Source organism: Apium graveolens, chromosome 3 (assembly GCF_009905375.1).
Source record: "Apium graveolens cultivar Ventura chromosome 3, ASM990537v1, whole genome shotgun sequence".
Taxonomy (NCBI): domain Eukaryota; kingdom Viridiplantae; phylum Streptophyta; class Magnoliopsida; order Apiales; family Apiaceae; genus Apium; species Apium graveolens.
In genome coordinates this window covers 153236872-153260620 of record NC_133649.1, presented here as the reverse complement: position 1 = coordinate 153260620, position 23749 = coordinate 153236872, and the positions used below count along the sequence as shown (strand labels likewise).

General features: G+C 34.0%; 3 protein-coding genes across 3 annotated transcripts; 1 reads left to right on the top strand and 2 right to left on the bottom strand.

The window, feature by feature from the left end:
* Nucleotides 1-1372: 1372 nt before the first annotated feature.
* Nucleotides 1373-3077, bottom strand: LOC141714653 (short-chain dehydrogenase ptmH-like). The gene has a single exon (XM_074518159.1). It carries the CDS (start codon nt 3075-3077, stop codon nt 2214-2216), a length of 864 nt encoding a protein of 287 aa, XP_074374260.1. The 3' UTR covers nt 1373-2213.
* An 851-nt stretch (nt 3078-3928) lies between these two features.
* Nucleotides 3929-10206, bottom strand: LOC141712854 (uncharacterized). Its single transcript, XM_074515954.1, has 3 exons — nt 9742-10206; nt 7229-8768; nt 3929-5532 (listed from the first exon to the last, which is right to left on the bottom strand). The coding sequence occupies exons 1-3, from the start codon at nt 10085-10087 to the stop codon at nt 4347-4349; spliced, it is 3072 nt and encodes a 1023-aa protein (XP_074372055.1). The 5' UTR covers nt 10088-10206; the 3' UTR covers nt 3929-4346.
* Nucleotides 10207-14076: 3870 nt separating this feature from the next.
* Nucleotides 14077-22583, top strand: LOC141712853 (uncharacterized). Its single transcript, XM_074515953.1, has 7 exons — nt 14077-14374; nt 15091-15117; nt 16277-16375; nt 17631-17763; nt 20303-20609; nt 20775-20829; nt 22261-22583. The coding sequence occupies exons 1-7, from the start codon at nt 14234-14236 to the stop codon at nt 22327-22329; spliced, it is 831 nt and encodes a 276-aa protein (XP_074372054.1). The 5' UTR covers nt 14077-14233; the 3' UTR covers nt 22330-22583.
* The last annotated feature ends 1166 nt before the right edge of the window (nt 22584-23749 follow it).

Sequence of the window (23749 nt, the reverse complement as noted above, 5' to 3'; positions counted from 1 at the left end):
TTTTAAATCTTATTATAGCTCTAAGTATGTCATTTTTTTTTAATTTTTATATGACTTATAATTCTATATGTAATATTTTACTCGCTTTTAATTCTTATATACCATATATTTATCTTGTTTTTATATAAACAAAATCGTATATATATTCTAATTTCTAGATTTATACTTATAAAATTATATTTTAGCATCAAATACAAATTTATACATACATAAATAATATTTTATTAAAAAAAAAATAAGCGATCATAAACTATGTGGAAATACAAATCCAGTTAAACTATAAGAAATCTAATATGCAATTACTTATAGGGGTGTATTCAATTGAGATTTTGAAAGATTTTTATGGATTTTAGAAATCATGGGGTATTCAATTTGGATTTTAAATAATCCTTTAAAATCTGAAGTTATTCAATAAGGATTGGAAAAGTCTTTTAAAATCTCAGTATATTCAATTTAGATTTTAAAAAGTCAATCAAAATTTGGTGGTATTCAATTTGGATTTTAAAAAATCCATTAAAATTTAATAGTATTCAAAAGTCCGTGAATTTTCTTTTATTTAAAAATGTTGTGGATTTTGATGGATTTACTACTACATTTTTAATATCTTGAAATCTCTTCAAAATAAATGAGATTTTGATGGATTTCTAAAAAACTCCACAAAATCTGCAACTCCATCAAAATCCACGAAGAATTGAAATCAACGAAAATCTTTTAAAATCCATAAATTATTAACAATTTTTTAAAATCTGAAATAAATACATTGGCTAAAGTTTCGATATAAAATGATAGGTATATCTTTTTGAACAACTGATACATAATAACGTTGAGTTTATTATTATAATAAGATTTGAGCTAATAAAAACTATATATAATTTCAAAAGAATAATTGCAATAATAGTACAATTTTATTTATTATAAATTTTGAATTATATTTATAATAAATTTTCATAATTATTTTTTAATATTAATATTTTGATCTCGATCCGTATTTTGCATGTGTTATGTACTAGTATATAAAAATAGATTTACCGGGTTCATATCCGTATCGGATGTATTACTATGCTAACAAATAAAATCCATCGATCTATTGACGAGAATTTGATTTGTGTACAACACGCATTTATTCCAATCCAATTCATCTCTATTGGGTCTCGGCTATTATTATGTTTGTTTCCCCCACCGAATAAATTAAAGTAGAAAATTATGCACCGAAAGTGCTACAGAAACGATTCCAAATTGATAAGGTATGAGATTCAGTTGCACCCCCCTTGTCCTCTTCTTGACTCTTGACTCATGAATACTACCTTCTGTTCCAAGTTGTATAAAAGGCCATATAAATTCATCAAGAAATACAAACAAACTCATCATATATAGAGTCTTGAATCTCGATACAATTTAATCAACATCATCATATGGGTATCGAATACGAAGAGGATTTGTCGCCCGGATACGGATACCAGCAGCACAACTACACAATGGCGCAACAAAATTACACTACGCATCAGCCAAAGTTTGCAATAGCACAGCAAAATTACACCACGCATCACCCAAATTATACAATGGCGCAGCATAACTACAATATGGAAGAAGAGCATGGTTACGATGACAATACTTATTATTCTAGTAATGATCGTCACTACAGTAGCCATGTCGGACTAAATCAAGCCATCCCTACTAGTTACCAGCAGCAGCACAGAGTCGTGCAGCCTGTTGCTCTCTACGCTCAACCTCCAACGGTGAGGAACTGGGGAAGCACCAACTCTCAACAGCACTTTGGCAACCGTGCACCCAAGTATAGCGGTTCGGGTTATAGTGTGCACCAGAATTCGAGTGGTGGCTACCAGAGCGAGTGGATGTATTAACTAATACTAATTGTATCTGGACCTTATGCATATATAACAATATTGACGACTAAGTACTCCAATAAATTATGCATTCGCGTACCAGTTCCCTTGGATTGATCCATATATCTATGTTGTACACTTGAAAATGAATTGGATATTCATGTTTTCACAAGAAAATTGATTATATACCATTACCAAGGTGCACCATTTCACTTGAAAACACCCATACACACATAAAATTTCTCCCCTGAACAATCAAGATAGGAAATATTTTGAAACATTATCCATCATTATTAATCAAGCTCAAATAAGCAAGAACATGTATCATATTCTGTCACAAATAACATAGTTCCCTGTCATAACAAACACTCACAAGTTACTTTTCAGAGTTACCTTCTTTTTCAGATTAAATCTAGTGGCGAAGAAAAGATCCCTAACCCAGAGAGGAGACCATGATAGCACCGCAAACAAACCAGTCATGTATCCAAAAACAATCTCCTTTGGCGGTTTAGAGCTCAAAACTCTCTTCACCACATGCCTTGCAAACACTGCAGCATCCGTGGCCTTGCTACCTTGCGACGCCCTAGCTCGCTCAGCAATATCCTCCTTAAAATCTGAGTAGAGTTTCCACTCGTACTCTGCCAATTTAGCCGTGTTGTTATTACCAAGATTTGACCTTATAGACCCCGGGAGAACCAAAATCACATCAATGCTAAATGGCTTCAACTCAACTCGTAAGCTACTTGACATCGCATGAATTGCAGCCTTACTAGAACAATAAGAACCTGCCCAAGGAGTTGGAACTTTCCCTACAACACTTCCTATGTTAACGATCCGGCCACTCTGTTGCCTTGCCATGTAAGGTACTACATGTTGAACCATACGAAGTTGCCCAAGCGTGTTAATTTCATAAGCCTTTCGAACAGCGTCTAACGAAAGCTCAGCCAGAGGACCGGTGCTTCCAACACCAGCATTGTTGATGAGGATGTCAATTTTTCCGCATTTTGAAATGACAGTTTTTAGAGCTAATGCAACGCTTTCATCAGAAGATACATCGAGCACAAGGGTTTGGATTTGATCTTGTTGTTGTAGCTCCGACATGTCAGAAAACCTTGAAGCGATATCGGATGCAAAAACAGTGCAATTCTGTGCAGCAAACGCTTTGCAGTATTCATAACCAATGCCACCTTTGGCACAACCAGTGATCAACACAACCTTATTGCCTGCGCTCATGTTTATGTTTTCAGAATGTTGAATGAGGAAAAACACAAGAAAACGATATATTTATCTGTACATAGATGAGTTTCATGTTTCTGTTTCTGCTTGGTCATATCGTTGAGGCTAAAGAGAGTGAAGAATATGCTTTAGAATATATATTTCATTGTTATATTTTTATGATTCAGGGTGAATACATCAAGAAAGCCGGCTTGCCAGCAGCTGGGTTTAATCCAGTGCAATAAGTCTTTAAATTTGCTAATTCAGCTCCATCCTGTAGGCTTCTACCCTTCTCAATTTAAAATATTTTTAAAGGTTTTCCTGGCTTCACTAACCCATAAAAAGCAAAGAGTAAATGTTGAGCAAGTTGATGCAGTAGTAGAGTTCTTATTGGTTAACTTCGGTACACAGTCTTTAATCATTATTTAGGAGGTTCTTCAATAACGAACAAACTTTTCTCCGAATTTTGAAAGGCGTACTGATGCACAAGGTTGTGTAGTTGCAGGACATGCAAACCCTGTATTGACCAAAAATAGAAATTTCTTTTGGCACACTCGCAAAGGCAAATATTTTGCTGGGATCTTTAACCGATATTTATTGTGATGTTTGCAGACATCAAAACCACTACATACAAGTGTTACTGCACCACATGCTTAGCAGGAGTCCTATATAATTAACCTTAAGAAATGCTAAGACCTGCAGACCAATAAATATCGGAAAAGACCATATGGCATACTTATGCATCTGTTAACATTTAAATGAGATCTCAACTGAAGCATAAGGCTGGTACGCGAAAGACCATATGCTAGATTCATGCCTTCCTGATTCTTGGAATAATAACATTTAAGCACAAGGCTAACCCTCAGACGAGGACAGGAAATTAGTCACTATCAAGTGAAAGTGAGAATATTAATCTAGTACTTGGCAAAAAAAAAAAAGAGAATGTTAATCTAGTACTTGGCGTATCCAAGTGATACTTACCCATTTTTGCTAGCGGTGCACCTATAAAATAAAAAAAAAAACCCGGCACTTTTAATACCCGGAATTCACTTGTCCTGCAACCATCATACTAAGTGACTGGGTGAAGGCAAATGCAAATTACACCTATAAATTGACATACATATCACATATACTGGAAAAATTGTTGGTAGCTACGCAAAGACACTCCTGAACAGGAAGTTTCATCTCTTGTGTAAATAACTCGAGTACGAATTTCCTAAATTTTGTTGCATGCTAGGAGCCAATCAGCGAGGAAAACCAACACCATACAGAGACAATCAATTAAGTCTAAACTCCTGACTCCGTTGACCTACCCCCAGACTTCTTCAAGCTACCCAGTATACCATCAATTAACTTGTCCTTGTCATCCACAACTTCATCAGATACAAATGAGTAGCTCTTAGAGGGCCTCAACTTCTGTTCAACGCTTCCTACATAATCTTTATTCTTTAAACTGCCTGAGGATAAAGATGATATTGAATCCTTTCCAGAAAAACTGTCCACCACATCACCTTTATCTGGTCCTGCCCTTGTACCGTCCTTGCTACTCCTGGCGTCATCCTCCTTCTTTTGGTACCAATCAAGGATTTGCAGCAATGAGCTATCTTCTCCTTTTTTTGTATAATGATGACGCCCATCTCCTCTTGAAGATAAGTTCTCTTCGTCAGAGCCAGATAAGTAAACATCAGATACTGGTTCATAGTCATAGTTAACCTGTTCAACAGCTTCTTTCTTTTTCTTTCGTGAACTTCCCATCTTCTGTCTCTTAGGAGTTGTACATGTAATTGGCCCAAGTTCCTCCCACGAGGAATCAAGTAGACTGGTCATCTTTGGAGGTCCAGACATATTTGCACCAAAATTACTTCTAGCATCACCAACATCAACTTCTTGGACAGAAGGATCTGCAGCTTCCATGCCACAACTATTCAAATCTATATCAAAAGGGGCTGCTGGCATTATCTTACCAGCCTCTATTTTTACCCCAGGCATGGTCTGTATTAAGCTTACCAATTTGTTGTAACTAAATTTGTGTACATCCAGCGGATAGCCATACTTCTCCAAGAACATTTTACTAAATCTGCCTATACTAAACCCTTGCTGATATTCTGTGACAATGAACTCCACAAGCTTTCTGCAGTCAGCCACAACCTCATTTCTAGACTTGTTGAGGTTCTTGTGGATTGTTGGTGACAAATCCCTTGCAGGTGGAAGGTTCTGGAACTCTTTCTGTTTCTGTTTTTGACAACTCTGTAACCCCGGCTGTGAATGTGTATCCAGAAAAATAGAACTTAACCCCTTACAAGAACCCTTGTCGGCTGGCTGATTTAGTTTAAAAGGATACTTTTCAGAGAGGCATTCTTCCACCAGTTTCTTATCAGAGATTAACAGGTCTACCAGGCGATTTAGATCACTTTCAGTGAGATCTATCAGGGCAGCTGGCCCTTGCTTTTGCAAATTATGTGACATCTCAACTCTGAAAAAATAAAGTAAATAAAAAGAACAGTTCAGTATTAAAAATAACTCTCGAATTCTGTGCAATGAAAATCTGCAAGAAACATAGGATCAATGCAAACTCAATAAGGAATCAATAAACTTAGCAATCAGCCTGTATATTTATGTAGTAGAAGAGTACTGTTTTTATCATTATAGTAGTCATATATATTGGCCGTACAGTATTTAAAATTAACTATCCCTGGTGACTGAGAAAGACAAGCAGGAAGCTTTGCTTCATTATGGGAGTGAAGATATCAAAATTCAGTTGAAACATAGTCCGACTCTGATCTTGTTGATGCAACTACCATAATAGATTTTTTGAGTGCGAGAATATGTAATTTTAGAAGAATTTTATCAATTAGTCGAATTTTAGAAATCAGAGGTAGGTCTGAATCTCCATGAACACTTAAAAAAAATATCTCGATTTAATGATTTGAAAACACAAGTATGCATGGAAGGGGGGTTACATACTTAGTTACCCAGACTCTTCATTTTGCTTCGAGTACCCGTGTCGGACACTTGACACTCGGACATGGGTATAGACACTTGGACACTTATTTTAGGCCAAAAACATGTAATTTTTTCAGAATATTGCCGAGTCCGACACTTGGATATGAACCCGTGTCCGACACCCATACCCGAGTCCGGGTAACATAGGTTACATACAAGGAAAGCAGTAACATACACTGTGTGGAATAAGTAAAAATATTCACATGAAAGTCTAAAATTGTGTGATTATGCACACGGTAGTTTTTGGCTGTGTTACCAAACATATATTGTTTTAAAGGTATCGCACTCGCCTCCTTTTAGGGAGGTTTAGGGTTCAAACCTTGTCAAGTAGGTGTGTGACACATGCGCACGTTTAGGAAAAAGAAACCAAATGATCTGTTATTTTTTGATTCATATTGAAAGAACAAGCCTCTGCTATTTAGCATCATCTGCGTTAAGAAGTTGAGTCAAATCGATACTCTTTGAACAAGCACCTAAATTACTGGTTGTGCAGAAGGGGCTGGTCAACTCAGCACATGACCCTCGAGTCTCAAGAACCCCAGCTCAATTCAAAATTACTACTTCTAACTGTAACAATGATACTATCTGTTTCATATCTATGAAACTGTCAACTGCAATGCAACAGTATGTTGGAGCATGTAGAGAAAACTCAGGAAAAATAATAAAAAGAAGCTCTAGTGGTGCATATCGTCAGCTATTATTAAGACATGCAAAGCTAATATACAAAGACTTACTACCTGATGCGTATTTGACCCTAAAAGGCTTTTCAACTTTATGTGATAAAACCCTACTTTCTAAGTACATATATTATCAGGGTCTTTTGGTCAACTGCCCCAAAAAATTAGAAGCCGACATAAATTAAGAAAACCAACAATCAGGCTGACAGTAAATTCACAAACAATATCGAAAGAAATTGAAAGTAAATCTGCACAACCTATAAAATTAATGCCCACTACGCGAATATAAATAGGAAAGATTCTTAAAAATTGATTTCATACTACAAATATTTCGTAGCAAAAAGGAAAAGTTTGATATAGATGACAAACAGATCATATCAGCAATCAAGGCGCTAAGGGCATGAATAAGAGATGTGTTCCCAATAACCAATGAAAAAAAATGAAGGAAAATGTAGAATCTAAGGAAGCTATGCTAAAACAAGTGTTTACCTGGTCATTGACCTCTCAACCACATCTGACCCTTTAGGTGTATTTATGAATGTCACCACCTCATTCAAAAAAGATTCCGCTGAAAATATAGGATTTTCTTCAGTATTATCATCCCTAACCAAGTTCATATCATCATTGTTTACTTTAATAGGATCGCTTAGCTCCTCGCTACGCCATAATTTACACCAATTAATGATCTGGTTCATAAAACCAGGGCGCTTGCTAGACCTATCATTACCTTCACAGCTCTTAGTAACAATTTTCTCGTTAATTTCTTCGTCTCTGGATGACAAATTTTTTAATACACCTACTGGATCATTACATGCACCAGATGACTCTACAACATTACTGTCAGCATCTTCTGTCTTTATAAGGCTGTCGGTAGAAGGAGCACATACATCTACTTTTTTGACATTATTCTGCATCGAACCACCATCCCTAGCACTAATCCATTTTCTCCAGAACCTTGTTAAAAAACCAACTTCGGGTACAGGATCCTGTTCCTGCGAGGAAAATGGATAGCAGTTGGTACCTTCAACATTTCTAACTTTCTCATCATCCAAAGGGTTGCCAGGCACTTTCTCTGATGGAATTTCTACATTATTCAGTGATTCCTTTTCACCATGATTCTGTGATGCTGGTAACTTTTCCAGAGGGTCTGTTAGAACTTTAGCACTGTCTGCCTTTTCCGAGAAGGGATCTGGCTCATTCTTCAAGGGTTCTTCTAACCGATTGGTTGGCTCTGGAAAATTCTTAAGAATCCTAAGAGGCTCTTGCATCTGTACTTTTGGAGAAGGCACGGATGACTTCCCTTCTGGACCTACACTCTTCGTAGATATAGTGTGATTTAGGTCGTCCGTACTAGTTACATGGCTAGAAGTTGTGCTTTGATTATTGTCAGCAAAAGCAAGATATTTGGAGGCAACCCCCTTTATAGAATACCGACCATCACCCAAATCTTTAATCTTCATAATGTGCGGCATTGATGACAGAAACCGTGAAAACTTTTGGTATCCGTACAAGTTTCTATCTAAAATCACATCAGAACCATTTAATTCCCGTCGCAGATCTGTAATATTTATTCCATCAGGGTGAGAGTTTAATATATGTTGTAGCTGCTTCACTACCTCCTCTGGTACTGGATGAAGCATATCCTCCGAGCCAGATTCAGATGAGTCCCCAAGCTGAGAACATGCAGATTGCTCAGTAACTGCGAAGGGATCCTCAAGAGGCAACTTGTAGTGACCATACCACGAACCATAGGGGCCATCTGGCGGCTGGTTGAAGTGCTTGCCATTAAGGTCCTCCCCTTTACTCAAAGCATTCCATTGCCACATGATACTTGCAGCACTACATAGAACCCCAGGTGCAGTATTTGGACTCGAAAGCAATATGTTGTAGTTGCTTAATCTTAAACGGTGTAATATGTTCGCAAAATCTCTATCACCGGATATTAAGAAAAGATGTGCTGGCGGAGGATTTTGCGAAACCCAGTACATAAGGTCTACAAGTAGAGATCTATCAGCACTGTTCTTTCCACCTGCATTGCAAGAATAACATTGCCTTGAAACAATTAGGAACAACTAAAGGGAGGATGTTAAGATGAGAGCAACAATATAAACGATGAAAAAGCTATCATTTTTATGGAACAATCAGACACTAACATGGCAAATATTATGCATCTAATGCTAATACTATCAACATAAGAACACATAAAATTGTCAGAAATCCATTTCTGGGCCTGTTTGTGGTGTGTGTGAGTCATTACTCGTTACTCAGTTTCATTACTATTTATCCTCCCCAATATAGGGACGCATTCAAAAGAGCGACTTGTATACTTACATTGAATATCTTTTACTTTTGAAATTTCAAATTTAATATGATACTTATAGCCAGACCAGAAGAGGTAACTCTTCATGTTGGAAGCTTACTTCAAAAATTACAAAATTCACAGCCAACTACCAAAATGTTCTCGATGGGAACGTTCACTAAAATGGTTTTATGTTATCAGTAGAGTGTCTGTCAAACTTAAGATCAAATATCAAAAGCGCTAGCATCAATCAATTTAAATCTAGTAGCAAGTTAGTTTTTCACTCTACAGGCGTAAAAATCCTTAGATATGTTCAATACGACTCCAGTTCCATACCCTGCGCTAACGAATATATACAACAAATCCACAACAATCATTGCAACTAAACATCTTAATTTCAGACATTCTCCACTGCATAATTAATAGTTAATTAATTAATCAAGGTTTAAAATACAGTAATCTATTATTCTATTGTGCCAATAGAGTTCTTCCTAGCCTAATGGCGAAAACGAAAATCCCATCGGCCTTGTGTCTCATTTAGCAGTAAGAAAAGCTACATTTAAAAGCGAGAAAATGTACTAATAAATCAAGATAAATAATTAATGAAAAACAAGTCTTGAAGCTTTAAAAAAACGTAGAATGTATTAGTACAAGAAATGCTACAAAGTTAACCAAACAGGAATGAATCGAAAGAAAACCCAACCATTAGGAACATGAGTAATATTAATCCCGGTAGACGACAAAATCTCCTGAGTGGACCTGGAAAGCTGCATGACATCACCGAAAGCCGTGATGGAAATAGGACCTTTAATTCCATTAGTCCTAACAGCAGAAGTGATAAAGTGAGCAAGTGTATAGGCATAATTTCCTCTAGGCAAAGTGCAATTCTCGAAATCCCACCAAACCGAAACACGAACGAGACGGCTCTCGTCTTCGTGGCGACGAGAAGCGTAGGAAGAGGTGTGGGAGAAATGGATGAGGTGGGTGTGGTTAAGTGAGATGGTTCCAGTTGAAATGAAAAGGGGGTTTCTTATGTGGAGGGAGAGCATGGTACAATTTTAGGGGTTTTGTGTCGCCGGAGATATGTGTGATCTGGAGGAGTTGGAAGGAAAGGGGTTTCGGGAACTCACCTAAACCCTATTCTTTTACTCCACTGTCACACCTATTTTCTCCCAACTTCTTTTTTTGGGTTTTTCATATTATATTATTTTAAAAAATATTCTAAAAATGAGTGTTATGTTTTGAAAATCGATTGTGTCTGTAGATATACTTTTTGTTAGATAACCGTAATTAAGTTAATTTACATTACAAAAATCAGGGTTCCTCAAATTTGGGACTTTTTTGGTAGAACATATGAATTTAGGTGGGTGATAAATTCAAATCATTTAATTTAGAACCGGATTTTTAAAGGAAAGATTGGGGATGTACGATAACTATTTTTGACCGATAATTTTTTACGGAATAGGTAAGCCTGTGTGAAGAAAACTATGGGCGGAGGCATTACCTCGCTTACTTTTACTTACTTTTATATATCATTATTTATCATTTTTTTATTTAGAACACACATATTTGTGCACACAGACTGGAGGTCTTTCGAGAAAACGACATCTTCATTCTTTGGAATGAGGGTAAGACTGCGTACGACTACCATATGTGATATTATTGAGTACGATGATGATGAGTGTTATGTTTTGAAAATATTTGTAAAATCACGTTTGTTTGCAACTCAATTTTTAAAAAAATAAATCTCTTATATCTCTTATCCATGTATATTATCTATGCTATTATATTAAAAATTAAAAATTTAGTTGTTGATACTCTTATCACTGGTGTAAGGTTTGACTCTCACGAGCAACATATTAAAATTATAATTTATAATATATAACGGATTATATACTATCATGTTTTAAACTCCAACATGGATTTGTCAATTACTAACAAATTTATTTATGAGTCAATTTGCTAATATGAAACATCAAATTTACCAGTATGTTTATTAAATATTAAAAAATATGTTATTAGTAGGAATTGAAGATATATTAATCTCTAATATAGGTTTGCCAATTAGCAAATTTATGAACCAATTTATTAGTGTAAAATGACATATTTACCAATATGTTTAATTAAATTTAAAAAATGTTATTAATAGGAATTGTACATAGCTCTAACAATTAATATGCACACTTCATTACCATTATTAAATTTTTCCATATTAGTTCTACATCATGAACATAATATGTTGTCTATACGTATGTCGTGAGTCATTTTTTTCCTGTGACATAACAAATTTACTCATATTTTTGTTTTTATTTAATTTGTGAGGTTTACATACACGTAGATAAATTGTATTGAAATACAATAGTTGCGTCAATAGGTTTTTTCTTTCAAAAAAGTTTGTCATCTAACCGAAAAATATGTAAAAATATCTATTAGGCACATGACATGTTAATTCCATCATAACAAGTGTACTCAAGTGACAATATCACTTTACATGGCCAAATATACTCTACCATTTGATTAGTGATAGGTTTCAATGTACATATCCTGTTTGCTTTTCTAGACAGCTAAAATAACCCCAGAATTTTTTCCAGAATACCTTTTTTTCAGATGGAACCCATGATCACGGAATATATATTCTGAACCACGCGAACTATCCAACTGTCCTCGTATATTTACCCATGGTCCTAAGTAAATTTGACAGAAATGGAGTTTTCGTTAAATTCTCAAAGGGGTTAGTACACAGTTTTTTCTCCAATATTGAGTACGGGTGTAATATGGATATTTTCACATACATGTATCCATATTGATATTTTAATTTGAACCGAGCCATATTTATCGAAATTCAGACAAGAAACTGAGTCAATTTGACGGAAATGGAGTTTCCGGTGAATTCTCAAAGGGCCTAGTACATAGTTTTTTCCTCCAATATTGAGTACAAATGTATTATGGATATTTTCATATACTTATATCCATATTGATATTTTAAATTGAACCGAGCCATATTTCCCGAAATTCGGACGAGAGACTGAGGAAATTTGACGGAAATGGAGTTTTCGGTGAATTCTCAAATGGGTTAGTATACAATTTTTTCTTCAATATTGAGTTCAGATGTATTATGGATATTTTTACATACATGTATTCATATTAATATTTCAAATTGAACCGAGCCATATTTCGCGAAAATTCGGACGAGAAACTGAGTAAATTTGACTGAAATGGAGTTTCGGTGAATTCTCAAAAGGGGTTATCTACCATTTAAAACTCATACCTGATTTTGATTTTAGAATTTGACGAATCAAATGTCCCCTAAAACTTTTTTTATGGTCGTGTCAAGTCAAGGTGATATGCAAAAATGTAAAAATTCTATTCCTCGTTATTACTGCTAAGTGTACTAGGTAAATATACTAGCACAGTTGGATAATTCACGTGGTTAAGAATTTATTTTATGTGATCCCGGGTTCCATCTGCTCACCCTATATATGAGACTTATGTGTAAGCTTATAAGTCATATTCTGAAAAAAAGTAAATCTATTATAGTTGAACTTTGATGAGATAATAATCTCGCTAAATTAATATTTTTTTATCAATATAATGGATATTGTATATTTTTACTTTCGATAAAGTAATAATCTCATTAAAATAATATTTTTTATTAGTTACGGCCATATTATTTTAAAGATGTTTAACCGTACCTCATTATTAATACTCCCTAGTGTCTCTTTTTAATTGTTACATTTAACTTTTGGCCGCTTAAATTGATCAAATTTTGACTGAAATTTATTAATATTTTATAATTGAATAAAGTAAAAAAAACTAAAATTTATATTTAATCTACTTTAATTTCTAATTTTCAGTTTTTTTTTAAAATAAGTGGGAATATATTTTTAATTTGTTATTAATTTTTTTTCATATTTGACATGTGTGCGATCTAATTGACCAAATTTTGATAGAAATTTATTATTATTTAATAATTAAATATAGTAAACAAATATATAACCAAAAAATACATTTAATTTAATTTAATATGTAATTTTTAGTTTTTTGAAATAACATAAAAATAATTTTTAGTTTTTTGTCAAATAATTGCAAATGTGACAAATTTTTTAAGTATATGATTAAAATGAGACGGATAATTAAGCAAAAAAAGGGACGGATGATGCGGGCGAAAAACAAATTTAGCCTATTATTATATAAAGTTAAAAAAGATGTCAAATTTCTGTTAAAAAAGATGACCGATTTATGAAAAGTCGGTCAACTTTAGTCAATGAAATATTCGATTGGTGGAGTATTTAATTTATAGGAGATACTCAAAATGTGGGTGGAGTATACATACATGAAATATCCAAGTACTGAAATATTTCATATAAATTAGAGTATCTTATATTAATTAGGATACTTAATTGGAGTATTTAATATAAATTGAGATAATTAACGGTAGTATTTCGTCGACTAAAATTGATCATTTTTTTCAGAATAATTTTTTTTTAGAAAATAAATATTTTTATCAATTTTTGGGAGGAGGTTCTCATGAAATATACAGTAATTCAGCTAAAATTATATGCTAAAATTATATTACGAAAGCACTAAGGGCTCATTTGTTTATAACTGAATAGACCTGAATGCATCATATATGACCGATACTTCTCATTCAGGTTGTTTGAGTTTTGTTTATTGTGCTGACCGAATAATATATGTAGCTGAGTCATTCGACTCAAAAATCCTCCCTGATCCATTCATAATTTCCCCTTTCACCAAATTTGAAACTTTGCATTTTAGTGAAATTTATTTTAAAAACTAGATGTTTTGATAAAAGGATTTTGACGGTTTTAATATTTATTTATTTTCTTGCAAGGAAGTTAGAACATATGTTATTTGAATATGGTGTTTAATTACTAAATTTGTTTTTTAACTTTGTTTAATTTATTAGGAAAAAATTGACATTCAGATGGTACAAAATTTATATTTGTCAAATGATATTATTTATTCATAATCCAGATTTTTGAATCAATCATATCATTCAGAAATATTAATTATTCAGATAATAATTATTCAGATTTGCCAAATCACCCCTAATATTAAACACATTGTACATACAAAATCTCGCATCGAATTACAGCAATCCAGGTATATTCTCGCTAAATTGGTGTGTGAGCGTTCATTGGACATCTTTTTGGGTTTTGTGGTGAGATAAAGTGATGCCCAGATGGAGAAATATGCTGCTTTTCAAGAATTCTTTGATGGAATCAACAATCATACCATCTCCATCTCTCTACTTTGCTGCTTCTATTCATTCCACACCCTTTTCTTGTGAGAAATGGAAGAAAAAATGGGACCCTGTAAGATTCTTTCTTTTTTATCTTTCAAGTAATCTTTAATAAAAAAGAAGCCTTTTTTTTTTAATTTATATGATTCATTTTATAGGATATTATTAATGTTGGATGATTAAAAGTTTACATTTTTATGCTTTTGGTTCACTGCTTTCTGGGCTTTGTTTGTAATCCCCATTTTTCATTTTTTATTCTTGAAATTAGGATTAGTCTGATAATGCAATTTCTTGTATTTATGTAATTTATGCACAGAGAACTATATATAGTCTAGTACTACATATTACTAGCTACTCATAATCTGACTGTATGGAAACTGAGAAATTATATAATCAGTTGCATTGTTGTTTTAAAAGTACCAAAGGATTATGTAAAGTTTAACCGATATTTAATTTTTTTTAACTATATATCTTAAATATGGACCTTTTTACCTGCATCCAATTGCGATGCGTCCTGGAGGCTTGGAGCAAGATTCACTAGTTCCTATATACCACAAGAGAATATATAATATGCTCACTTATAAATGGCTGCAATGTCTTAAATTGTGTGAAATGCACGGCCTTTTGGAAGGTTTAACAAACCATACTCCAGATTGTAAGCGATGTGATCAATGTGGTTGCAATTTTCCTAATACATGCTTGAGTATAATTAATACGCTGTCTATGTTAGATATAATCAAATTATATCGATAGCCTTTTGAACTGAAACTGAACTGAATGTGTTTGCAGGATTCAAATAGTCAACAACCTTCAAAGGTACATCCGCAGCATATTTCTTATTTTTTTATGTTAGTATTGTTGTGTCACCAGCAAGATTTTAGTTTAATTTTTCCTGTAAATTTGGTTAATAAGTTGTTCTATATGTTAATTTATATTTGCATTTGTAAAATATTATTGGTGTGAATTTGAGTAAAAAAAGATTAGTTCTGCCAGTACTCATTATAATTATTTGCAATAACTTTGCCACTATTGAGAACCTATTGAACAATTGATAGAACTTGAGTAAAATCTTTTGCAATTCTCCTGTTTAATTACATTTTATTAAACAATTGGACTTATAAGTGCCATTCACTTCAGCTGTTTCTTTTCTTTCTCCTTCATATCACCTGTATATTGGTCTGTCTTGACATATGGTAATGCACCTCAAAATAGACATACAAGACAACAGTGAAGTACTTGTTTCTAATTACACTGACCATCTCATAAATTATTGGAACACTAAACTGTTTACTTCGAGGAGTAGCTCCCACTCCACCCCAGTCAAATTGGTAAATATGTACTCTATACCTCCTTCCTCCATTTTATTGTTCCTGGCCACCGCTTTTTCTCCATTAACAAACATCGTTAATGAATTATATATATTTCTTTGTGGATTTCGTAATCTAATATTTTGTAACCTAATTTCCGCATCTGAAAGCTCTCTTTTCCTCCATTCTTTTCAAAACTCTAAAAGAGCTTAAAATATAATTCATTTGAATTTTTCAAAAGAACACATTCTGGTCAAACTTATGAGTGTGTTGAACACCATTAAGAAGCTAGAATCAGTACTACATTGCATCTTGTTGTTTCACCAGTGGTTCCTCTCAGAGAATACACTATATGATAATTTTTTTTTCTAATAATGTCATTTTAATTAAGGAGATAACTATTAACTAAACATTCTGATAGTTTGATATGACGTTTACACTTTCCTTAAATTTTTTGATCATGTTCAACTGTTGTGCGACTATTTAATTTCTTGTCCTTGTGAATTTTCTAAATCGCAGTTAAGTTTCAGTATATTCTTGTGAGTCATTGAATTAGTAAATCACATGTCTTAGTTGCTTGATGTATTGTTTCCTTCCTTATTTATTATAAGTGTATCATTTATAAGACTTTCTGATAAGTTTTCTCTGGCTTTGAAACGATACATCAGACGTACATTAGATATGAAACACGTCAAAAGCGTGCTGATGCAAAGAGAGCCCTGAATAATCTAATCTTTCATTCTGGTTCCCGCAAAACAACTTTTGAGGTATGCAGTTCTGTAATTAAATTGATGAGAATCATATGTGATGTTTTATTATGAACCCATGTCACAAGTTATCTTTTTGTCTAAAATGATTCTGTATATTGTACTTGAATTCTCATAGTTGTCGAATTCATGTAAATCTCTGTACTAACATAGTAACAGTAATTCAGCTTAAAAATATTTTGAGTATTTTGTGGCATACATTCACACGGAAAATGAGTTACCATGTGTTCATTTTTTTTTGGTGTCTTAGGAATACGAGTATTAGCATCTGAAAAGAAAAGAGAGAAGATTTCAGGGGGAGAAACATAGCCACTTTTAAAGATCATAATATATTCTTTCAATTCCTAATCAGGGTGACATACTCACTCACCAACTCACCTACACACTGAGCCTGGAATTGCAGATACAATGGTGTTATATAGACACTACTCTTTGCTCAAATGCTTTGAGGCAATATTTATGCAAAAAAGTAAAATATATATCACATAATTTCGCTTGCACATTAATGATGCCATGTCTCTATTTTAAAGTACTTTAAGTCATGGTCCTTTTCGACTCTTCTGATGATGATACCAATACTAAGCACTGGTACTACTTTTGGTTATGTGATATTAGGCATTATCCTAATCAGGGTTGGCTTGATGAATCCTTTTTACCTACACTGCCCCATTCTAACATTTTTTAGGTTGAAAAGCATCAAAATCCTTCATAGTGGTAGCCCATTCAAAAAGTAATGGACGCCCGACATCCATAGTTTACGTAAATTCTAGTTATGTAATTGGTTGCGTAAATTCCAGTTATTTAGCAACTGCTTGACAGGGGAACTTTTGCTCCACAATGTTTACTATTTTTTTTTCTGTTTTTCGTATCCACGGTGAAACTTAAGCTGTGTTCTTACTTATTTAGCTCAAATTAATTCTATGCGAGTGCTTTAATTATAAACAGACTCTAGGTAATTTTATGTACTGCAGATACTTATTGAATATTAGTGCACCCCATTGTTTATGTTTAAGCTTCATCTGTATTTTGGAATCAGATCTTGTTATTTTCTTTAGAAGCAATCTTCTTGCTTCATCTGTGTTTTAATGAAGTTCAGGTTTGAGCTGTATATATATGTAATAAATCTTCTGCTTAATGATCAATTAAGCAAAAAACACTATCGTCGATCTCTTATCATACTAAGCCTTTTCAGTAATGGGTTCTTTTTGGTACTCCTTTTTTATTTAATAAAACACTGCATTTAACTTTTGTTCAGGATGTGCATCGTAAAGTGGAAAGTACAAACATTCGGGGTCTAGAGAAAAGAAATCAGTCTAACAGTTCAAACAAGAAAGGAAAATCAAAGTCGTATGCTCGTGCATCTAAAGCTCATAACCACAAGAAGAAGAGTTAGTTTTTTTGTCTATATATGATTTGTTTTCTTACATCTACTATAAATCTGTGCAAACTACTTCATATAAAGTCACACAGTTGTCTATTAAAATATAGTTTAGTATCTGTTTTAATATTCACGACTTTCTTTTATGTATATTGGGGTCTGTTGACTTTGTTCACATGCTATATTTGTTGCTTACAATTTGTTAACTTTGGAGAGAAAATGTGGCTGACGGTGGTGAATATTTGACTCAAATACGTGTAACTTGATCAAACTTTAGATTACACGCAGATTGAATATTATTAAATGCATCAAAAAGGCCGTTCCATACTTGCAGTTAGAGCCGGCCAAACGTGCAGGTTTGAACCACCCGCTCGGGACCGGTTCGTACGGAAGCCCGGAATTATTCGGCCCGAATCGGGCTGGTTCAAACCCGCACAATTCGTAAAAATAATCGAGCCGGTTACGAATCATATATTGGAAAACACGAACCGGGACCGGCCCGCACTGACCCGGCACGCACATAACCCGCGCGAGCTGCACGCGCCTGCCAACCCGCACAGCTCGCACAACCCGCACAAGCCCGCGAGTCAGAGAGTGGAGACAACTCATGCAAAATTGCTTACATCAACTGCATTAGTATTTGTGATTAAGGAAAAACAAAATAATTATGAAATATTAAATATAATATTATTATTACTATATAGCAAATTGATCAACTGCATATAGCAAATAATAATATTATATTTATTTGCTATATTATAAAAAACAAAATAATAATATTATAAAAAACAAAATAATTATGAAATATTAGATATAATATTATTATTACTATATTACGAACTGTAATTACTATATATATACTAATTTAAATTACTATAATAAATTAATAACACCACAACTGTTTACAGACTACAAGACTACAATTATTATAAACTATTATAAAGAGAAGACAAAATATTTCAAGTTTCCAACCCGCGGCCAACCCGCACGGACCGCTCGTATACGCATAGACCGCACTACTAAGCCCGCACAGCCCGCAACCCGATCATATTCGTGGACCGGTTACGAGTTCTTGTTTAGCGGTTCAAACCCGGCCCGAGCCCGGTTCGTTTGTACACCGGGCCGGTTCAGTGTTTAAATGTCGAGTGCCAAACCCGTAATAAACCCGGCCCGGACCGCCCGGACCGCACTACTGGCCACCTCTACTTGCAGTGTCTTAGTGAAAGAGGGCAGTTTTGCCAAGCGGATCAAATATTTTTATAAATGTTGACTGCATCACAACCTAAAGTTAGGCCTAACATTTCATGATTACTTGTAAAATATCAGGCCTAACATATTACGATTACTTGTAAATATCAAACTAAGACTCCGGTCAAATTTCTTTAGTCTTGTAAGTATTATTAACAGTAATATTAACGACTGTTAATTGTTTCTTTAAGAATGTTTACTGTAGCCATCTGCTTTAAAGTTCGATTTGAGTACCTTTGTTTGTGGGTAATAGTACTTTGTTTTTGCATCTACAAAACTCATGTGCACTTGTATAATGAGCTCAACTTTTTAGAGTTTAATGACCAGATATAATCTGAATTTGATAAATACCTTCACATAAATTCTAACCTTTAGGTCATCATGTAGTGTTCCATTCTTGTTAAAGCACAATGTGGGATAGACTTAATTCTGCATGGTGTTTGAACTAGATAAAAGTGCAGGTGCCATATTAATAATATGCTATATATAATGGAAATGGGATTCAATGTCTATATTATATCTACAGTGGAATAAATATGAAAATTGCCCTGATTCTTGATAGATAGATCTATTACTGAATATGTACAGTCCTGTACCTCTAATACCAACAGACATTACACTAATAATACATTTGCAAACAAATTCATTATCTGGATTCACTCAAAGTTGGATCAGACAGAAGGGCCCATTTGCATGTGTTGCATTTTTATTTAATTTTGTTGATTAAGGAAAAGGCGCCAGGAGTCTTTTATGATAGGGTATGAGACGAACGTGATAAAATTGTCTCTACTATTTCTGGTAAGCCCATCCTACTCTGCCAGAAAGAATAGTATGGGGGCTAAAAGGACTGAATAGACTTTTCTTAAGTTTCCAACAACTCTCAAAGAATATCGGTCAATCTGCTGGTATAAAATATATTTGTTTGATATAGTTTTGATTGTTATGATTGGATGCTTTTATAATACATAGTCCTTTTTGTATGATCATACGTCTCTCTTCTTCCTACTTCTTAAAGCAACTTAAAGTAGAAGATTAGTGACAGATTATGATGTCATAGGGTCATAGTATAAGAGAAAAATGCCCCTAAGTACGTACTTAGATGAGTTATATGAGTGCGGAGTGTATTTTTAATGGTAGAGTTCTAATTTTTTGATCCAATTATGTAATTACAGAAATAACCCCTGCATTTACATTAAAATCCCTCTGTGCTCACCTAACTAGGTGAGTACGTACTTAGGAGTATCAAGACCATTTCATAATAACATTCTAATATTCTTTTTCCTTCCTACATGTTGTGCCAGATCAATATAGAAAAAATAGCCCATTTGAAGATTGTGATGGATATTCTGAGACATTCTTTCAAGCAAATTTTGGGTGTAGATGCTATACTTGGTCATACAGGTCAGCAAAAGAACCTTCTTTCCAAAGTTCATCATCTGGATTTGAGTGGAGAGAACATTCACAATGGACGAACAGCAATAGAGAATGGGATGCTGCGCATGAAACCTATTCTGATAAAGAATCATGTTTTCCAGGTTCATCTTCTGATAGAACAATACTTGGTCTGCCTATAACCGGTCCTCTGAAAATTGAAGACGTCAAAACTGCGTAAGTGTTTTTTTTCTTTGTTTTTGTGTTTCAACATCTAGATATTGTTATCCAAAAAGTTTTATGATACATTTCTTAATATTTTGAAAGTGGAAATGAATACCGATTGGCGTGTTAAATCACATAACACTTGATTGAGATATCTGATTACAATTTTATTTGCAGTTTCCGCTTGTCTGCTTTGAAATGGCATCCTGATAAGCATCAAGGTCCAACACAGGTTCTCCCATCAGCTCTTTTCTTCTAAATAGTATAGTATGCTCTACTGAGGTGTTCAATTTGATGAAGCAACCTGATGCATGCTTATTTTTTATTACTATATGTGTCTTGGAGGTATGTACTTGCGATAAATTCTAGGTCACGAGTAAAATAAGCCCTGCCCCTAAAGACAATCAAGTTTATCCGCCACAAACACTTGCAAAACCATAAATGTAGACCCCCAAGTATACTCTCTTATCGCCTCCCAGTGATCCAGTTTGTTTCTTAGTGTTCATGTAGGATGTAGGGATCAATAGGGGTCCACTCATGGGTGGTTTTTCAGAATTGCTTCTGTATCTACCTGATCGTCTTTACTGCACATATAGTATTCATCAATACCAAAGAAAAGCTATGTAGAACCAAAGTCAAGGCGACAAATGAGTAGTTTTGATTGGTTGGTGAAGGATGAGTTGTTAGTCCAATTCCAACTGTATGAATCCGGTAAGCGATGATGGCGACAGTAATTGTAAGTAACAATGGTCAAATTAACTTGTGATATGATGCTTTTTTTGTCCAAAAGAAACTGGAAAAGTTATTAACCTACAAATAGGTTGCATAAAGCCAATTTAGAATTTGGATTGCCTGGTAGTTTCGTATGTCTTAATCGAAATATGTTTTTCCACGAAGAAACGTAGATTGTTGTTTCAACGTACTATATATGCAATGTAGAAATGTCATGGATATCTAAGTTATATATACCCAAAATAAAATTAGGCGCTAACAGTACCTTTCGTTTGTAAAGATTCCAATTTTTTTTGTCTTTTTTCAGTTTTTGTACCTATTAACCTTACTACAATTGGCGGGCCTTGTCAATTATTTGTTCTTATGATTCTTTTGTGATGATTCTAAATTTTGTAACTTTTTCAAACTTTATTGTTAGGATATGGATCTGGTTCGATTGGTCTAGTTCGAGGATTGGTAGTTTAGGTGCTCAGCTCTATATCCTAGCCATTTCAGTGAACTTAAACTTAATGTAGACGTGGTAACTAACAATAAACAAATAACAAATGAATGTTTATTAAGTTGTCATGTTCGTTCTTTTTTCTGAAAGTTGGTGCCTCTGAGAAATAATGGCTTGCAAAGATACAGTAAATATAATATGCGTAGATATTACCAAATTGATGAACTTTATCTGAACTTTATCTGAACAAATTTGATGTAGTCTCTTTAGTTTATTTAAACAATATTTAAAAGTGTAAATGTACATGTGATCTATATAGTAGGAATATCTATACAGCGATACTAGAGATTTTCTAGTGTTTGGGACTAGCTGCCACTTTTTCGTTTGATGATTTGATGATCACATTTCTGACTTTTTGTTCTGTTTTCAAACTTAAGTTGTCTTATCTCTTTTCTTCGTTAAAGTGCTAACATGAAGAGTGCAATTTTTCAGGCAATAGCAGAAGAGAAATTTAAAAACTGTGCTGATGCATATAAATCACTGTGCAACGCGCTGGCCTAACGTTAAGAAACATTGGGGGCCTTGTTTACAGTTCTTTATTTTTTAGGCTTACCAAAGTAGTTTCTGTATTCTTCATAAATAATATTATTACGGTATAAAAATGTGTTTAAGAAAGAACTTGTAATTCATTCCAAAAAACATGAACTGAGTTGGTATTTAGAAATTCATACTAATAATCATTACAATTGACTGTAATTCCAAATTCAAATTATTTTGGTTGTGTAAATATAGACTGGTTGATATAATTTTAGACACAGCCAGTTTCACAGCTTTTTAACACATAATAATAAAACTTAAATAAATGCAAATGCAGGAATCCGTTTCTGAAACTATATATACGGGGTAATGTCCGTTGTTATATGTCGTCGGTAGACCATGGCTTCTTTTTGTACGTTTATGGTTTCTTGCTGCTATTATGACGCAGGTGAGAACTGAATTGAACATTGTTTTTGTTTAGTGCTTTAAGGGAAAATCTCCACCACACCCCTCTTGATAATCAAACATTCAATCAAAACATGTGTATTTCACTAAATAAAATGTTCACGAAAGTATGAAATATCTACATTATGAAATAGAATCAAATCTGTTATATAAAGATGAAAACCTTTTTTTTACCAAAGAGATGAAAAACCTAATATATACAAAGTGATGTAACTGATTCTGTTATAATAAGAGATGTGGAAACTTGATAAGCAGAGATGAAGACTTGACTTGATAAGTAGAGATGAGTGTATGGAATGATATAAGTAGACTCTCATATCTGTAATAGCCCTCCTCAGATTGAAGAGGTTGTTTGACATTCAATCTGTGTAATGAGTAAAAACATCCGCAAGTTGCAAAATGCTAGGCAAATAACGGGGTTGTATGAGCTGAGATTGCACATGTTCGCGGACAAAATGACAATCTAAAGCGAAATGCTTTGTCTTTGGATGAAAAATAGGATCAGCATCAATGTCGTGCTGCCTGATTATTATTGTAAACCATGACAGGCAAATGTTGGGGAACTTGTAACTCAGACAAAAGCAGATTAAACCAGGATACCTCACAAGCAGTATCTGCATGGCACGTAATTCAGCCTCGGCTGTGAACCTGGAGACAACTTTCTGCTTAGTAGAATGCCAGACAATAAGAGAATGACCGAGCATTAAGCACATTTCAATGATGCTTTTAAGCATGCCGGAGGAATCAAGCAGGAGCCCCAATCACTGTCACAGAATGCTTCAAGTTGTAATATAGATGAAGCAGGATAAAACAACCCTTGGAAATGAGTAGACTTTAAATAACATAAGACATGTTTTACTTCCATCATGTGAGGCACGCGAGGTGATTGGAGAAATTGGCTAAGACTATGTATGGCATAAGTAAATATCAGGCCTGGATAATGTCAAATACACAAGCCTTCCCACAAACTTTCGATAAA

Excerpts from the sequence above, each read along its gene's own strand:
- LOC141712853 (XM_074515953.1), top strand. The coding sequence starts at position 14,234 with ATGCCCAGATGGAGAAATATGCTGCTTTTCAAGAATTCTTTGATGGAA. Across the intron at positions 20,610-20,774 it reads ATTGAAGACGTCAAAACTGC|TTTCCGCTTGTCTGCTTTGA; the intron begins GTAAGTGTTTTT and ends TTTTATTTGCAG. Across the intron at positions 20,830-22,260 it reads AGCATCAAGGTCCAACACAG|GCAATAGCAGAAGAGAAATT; the intron begins GTTCTCCCATCA and ends GCAATTTTTCAG.
- LOC141714653 (XM_074518159.1), bottom strand. The coding sequence starts at position 3,077 with ATGAGCGCAGGCAATAAGGTTGTGTTGATCACTGGTTGTGCCAAAGGT.
- LOC141712854 (XM_074515954.1), bottom strand. The coding sequence starts at position 10,087 with ATGCTCTCCCTCCACATAAGAAACCCCCTTTTCATTTCAACTGGAACC. Across the intron at positions 8,769-9,741 it reads TATTACTCATGTTCCTAATG|GTGGAAAGAACAGTGCTGAT; the intron begins GTTGGGTTTTCT and ends CTTGCAATGCAG. Across the intron at positions 5,533-7,228 it reads GTTGAGAGGTCAATGACCAG|AGTTGAGATGTCACATAATT; the intron begins GTAAACACTTGT and ends TTATTTTTTCAG.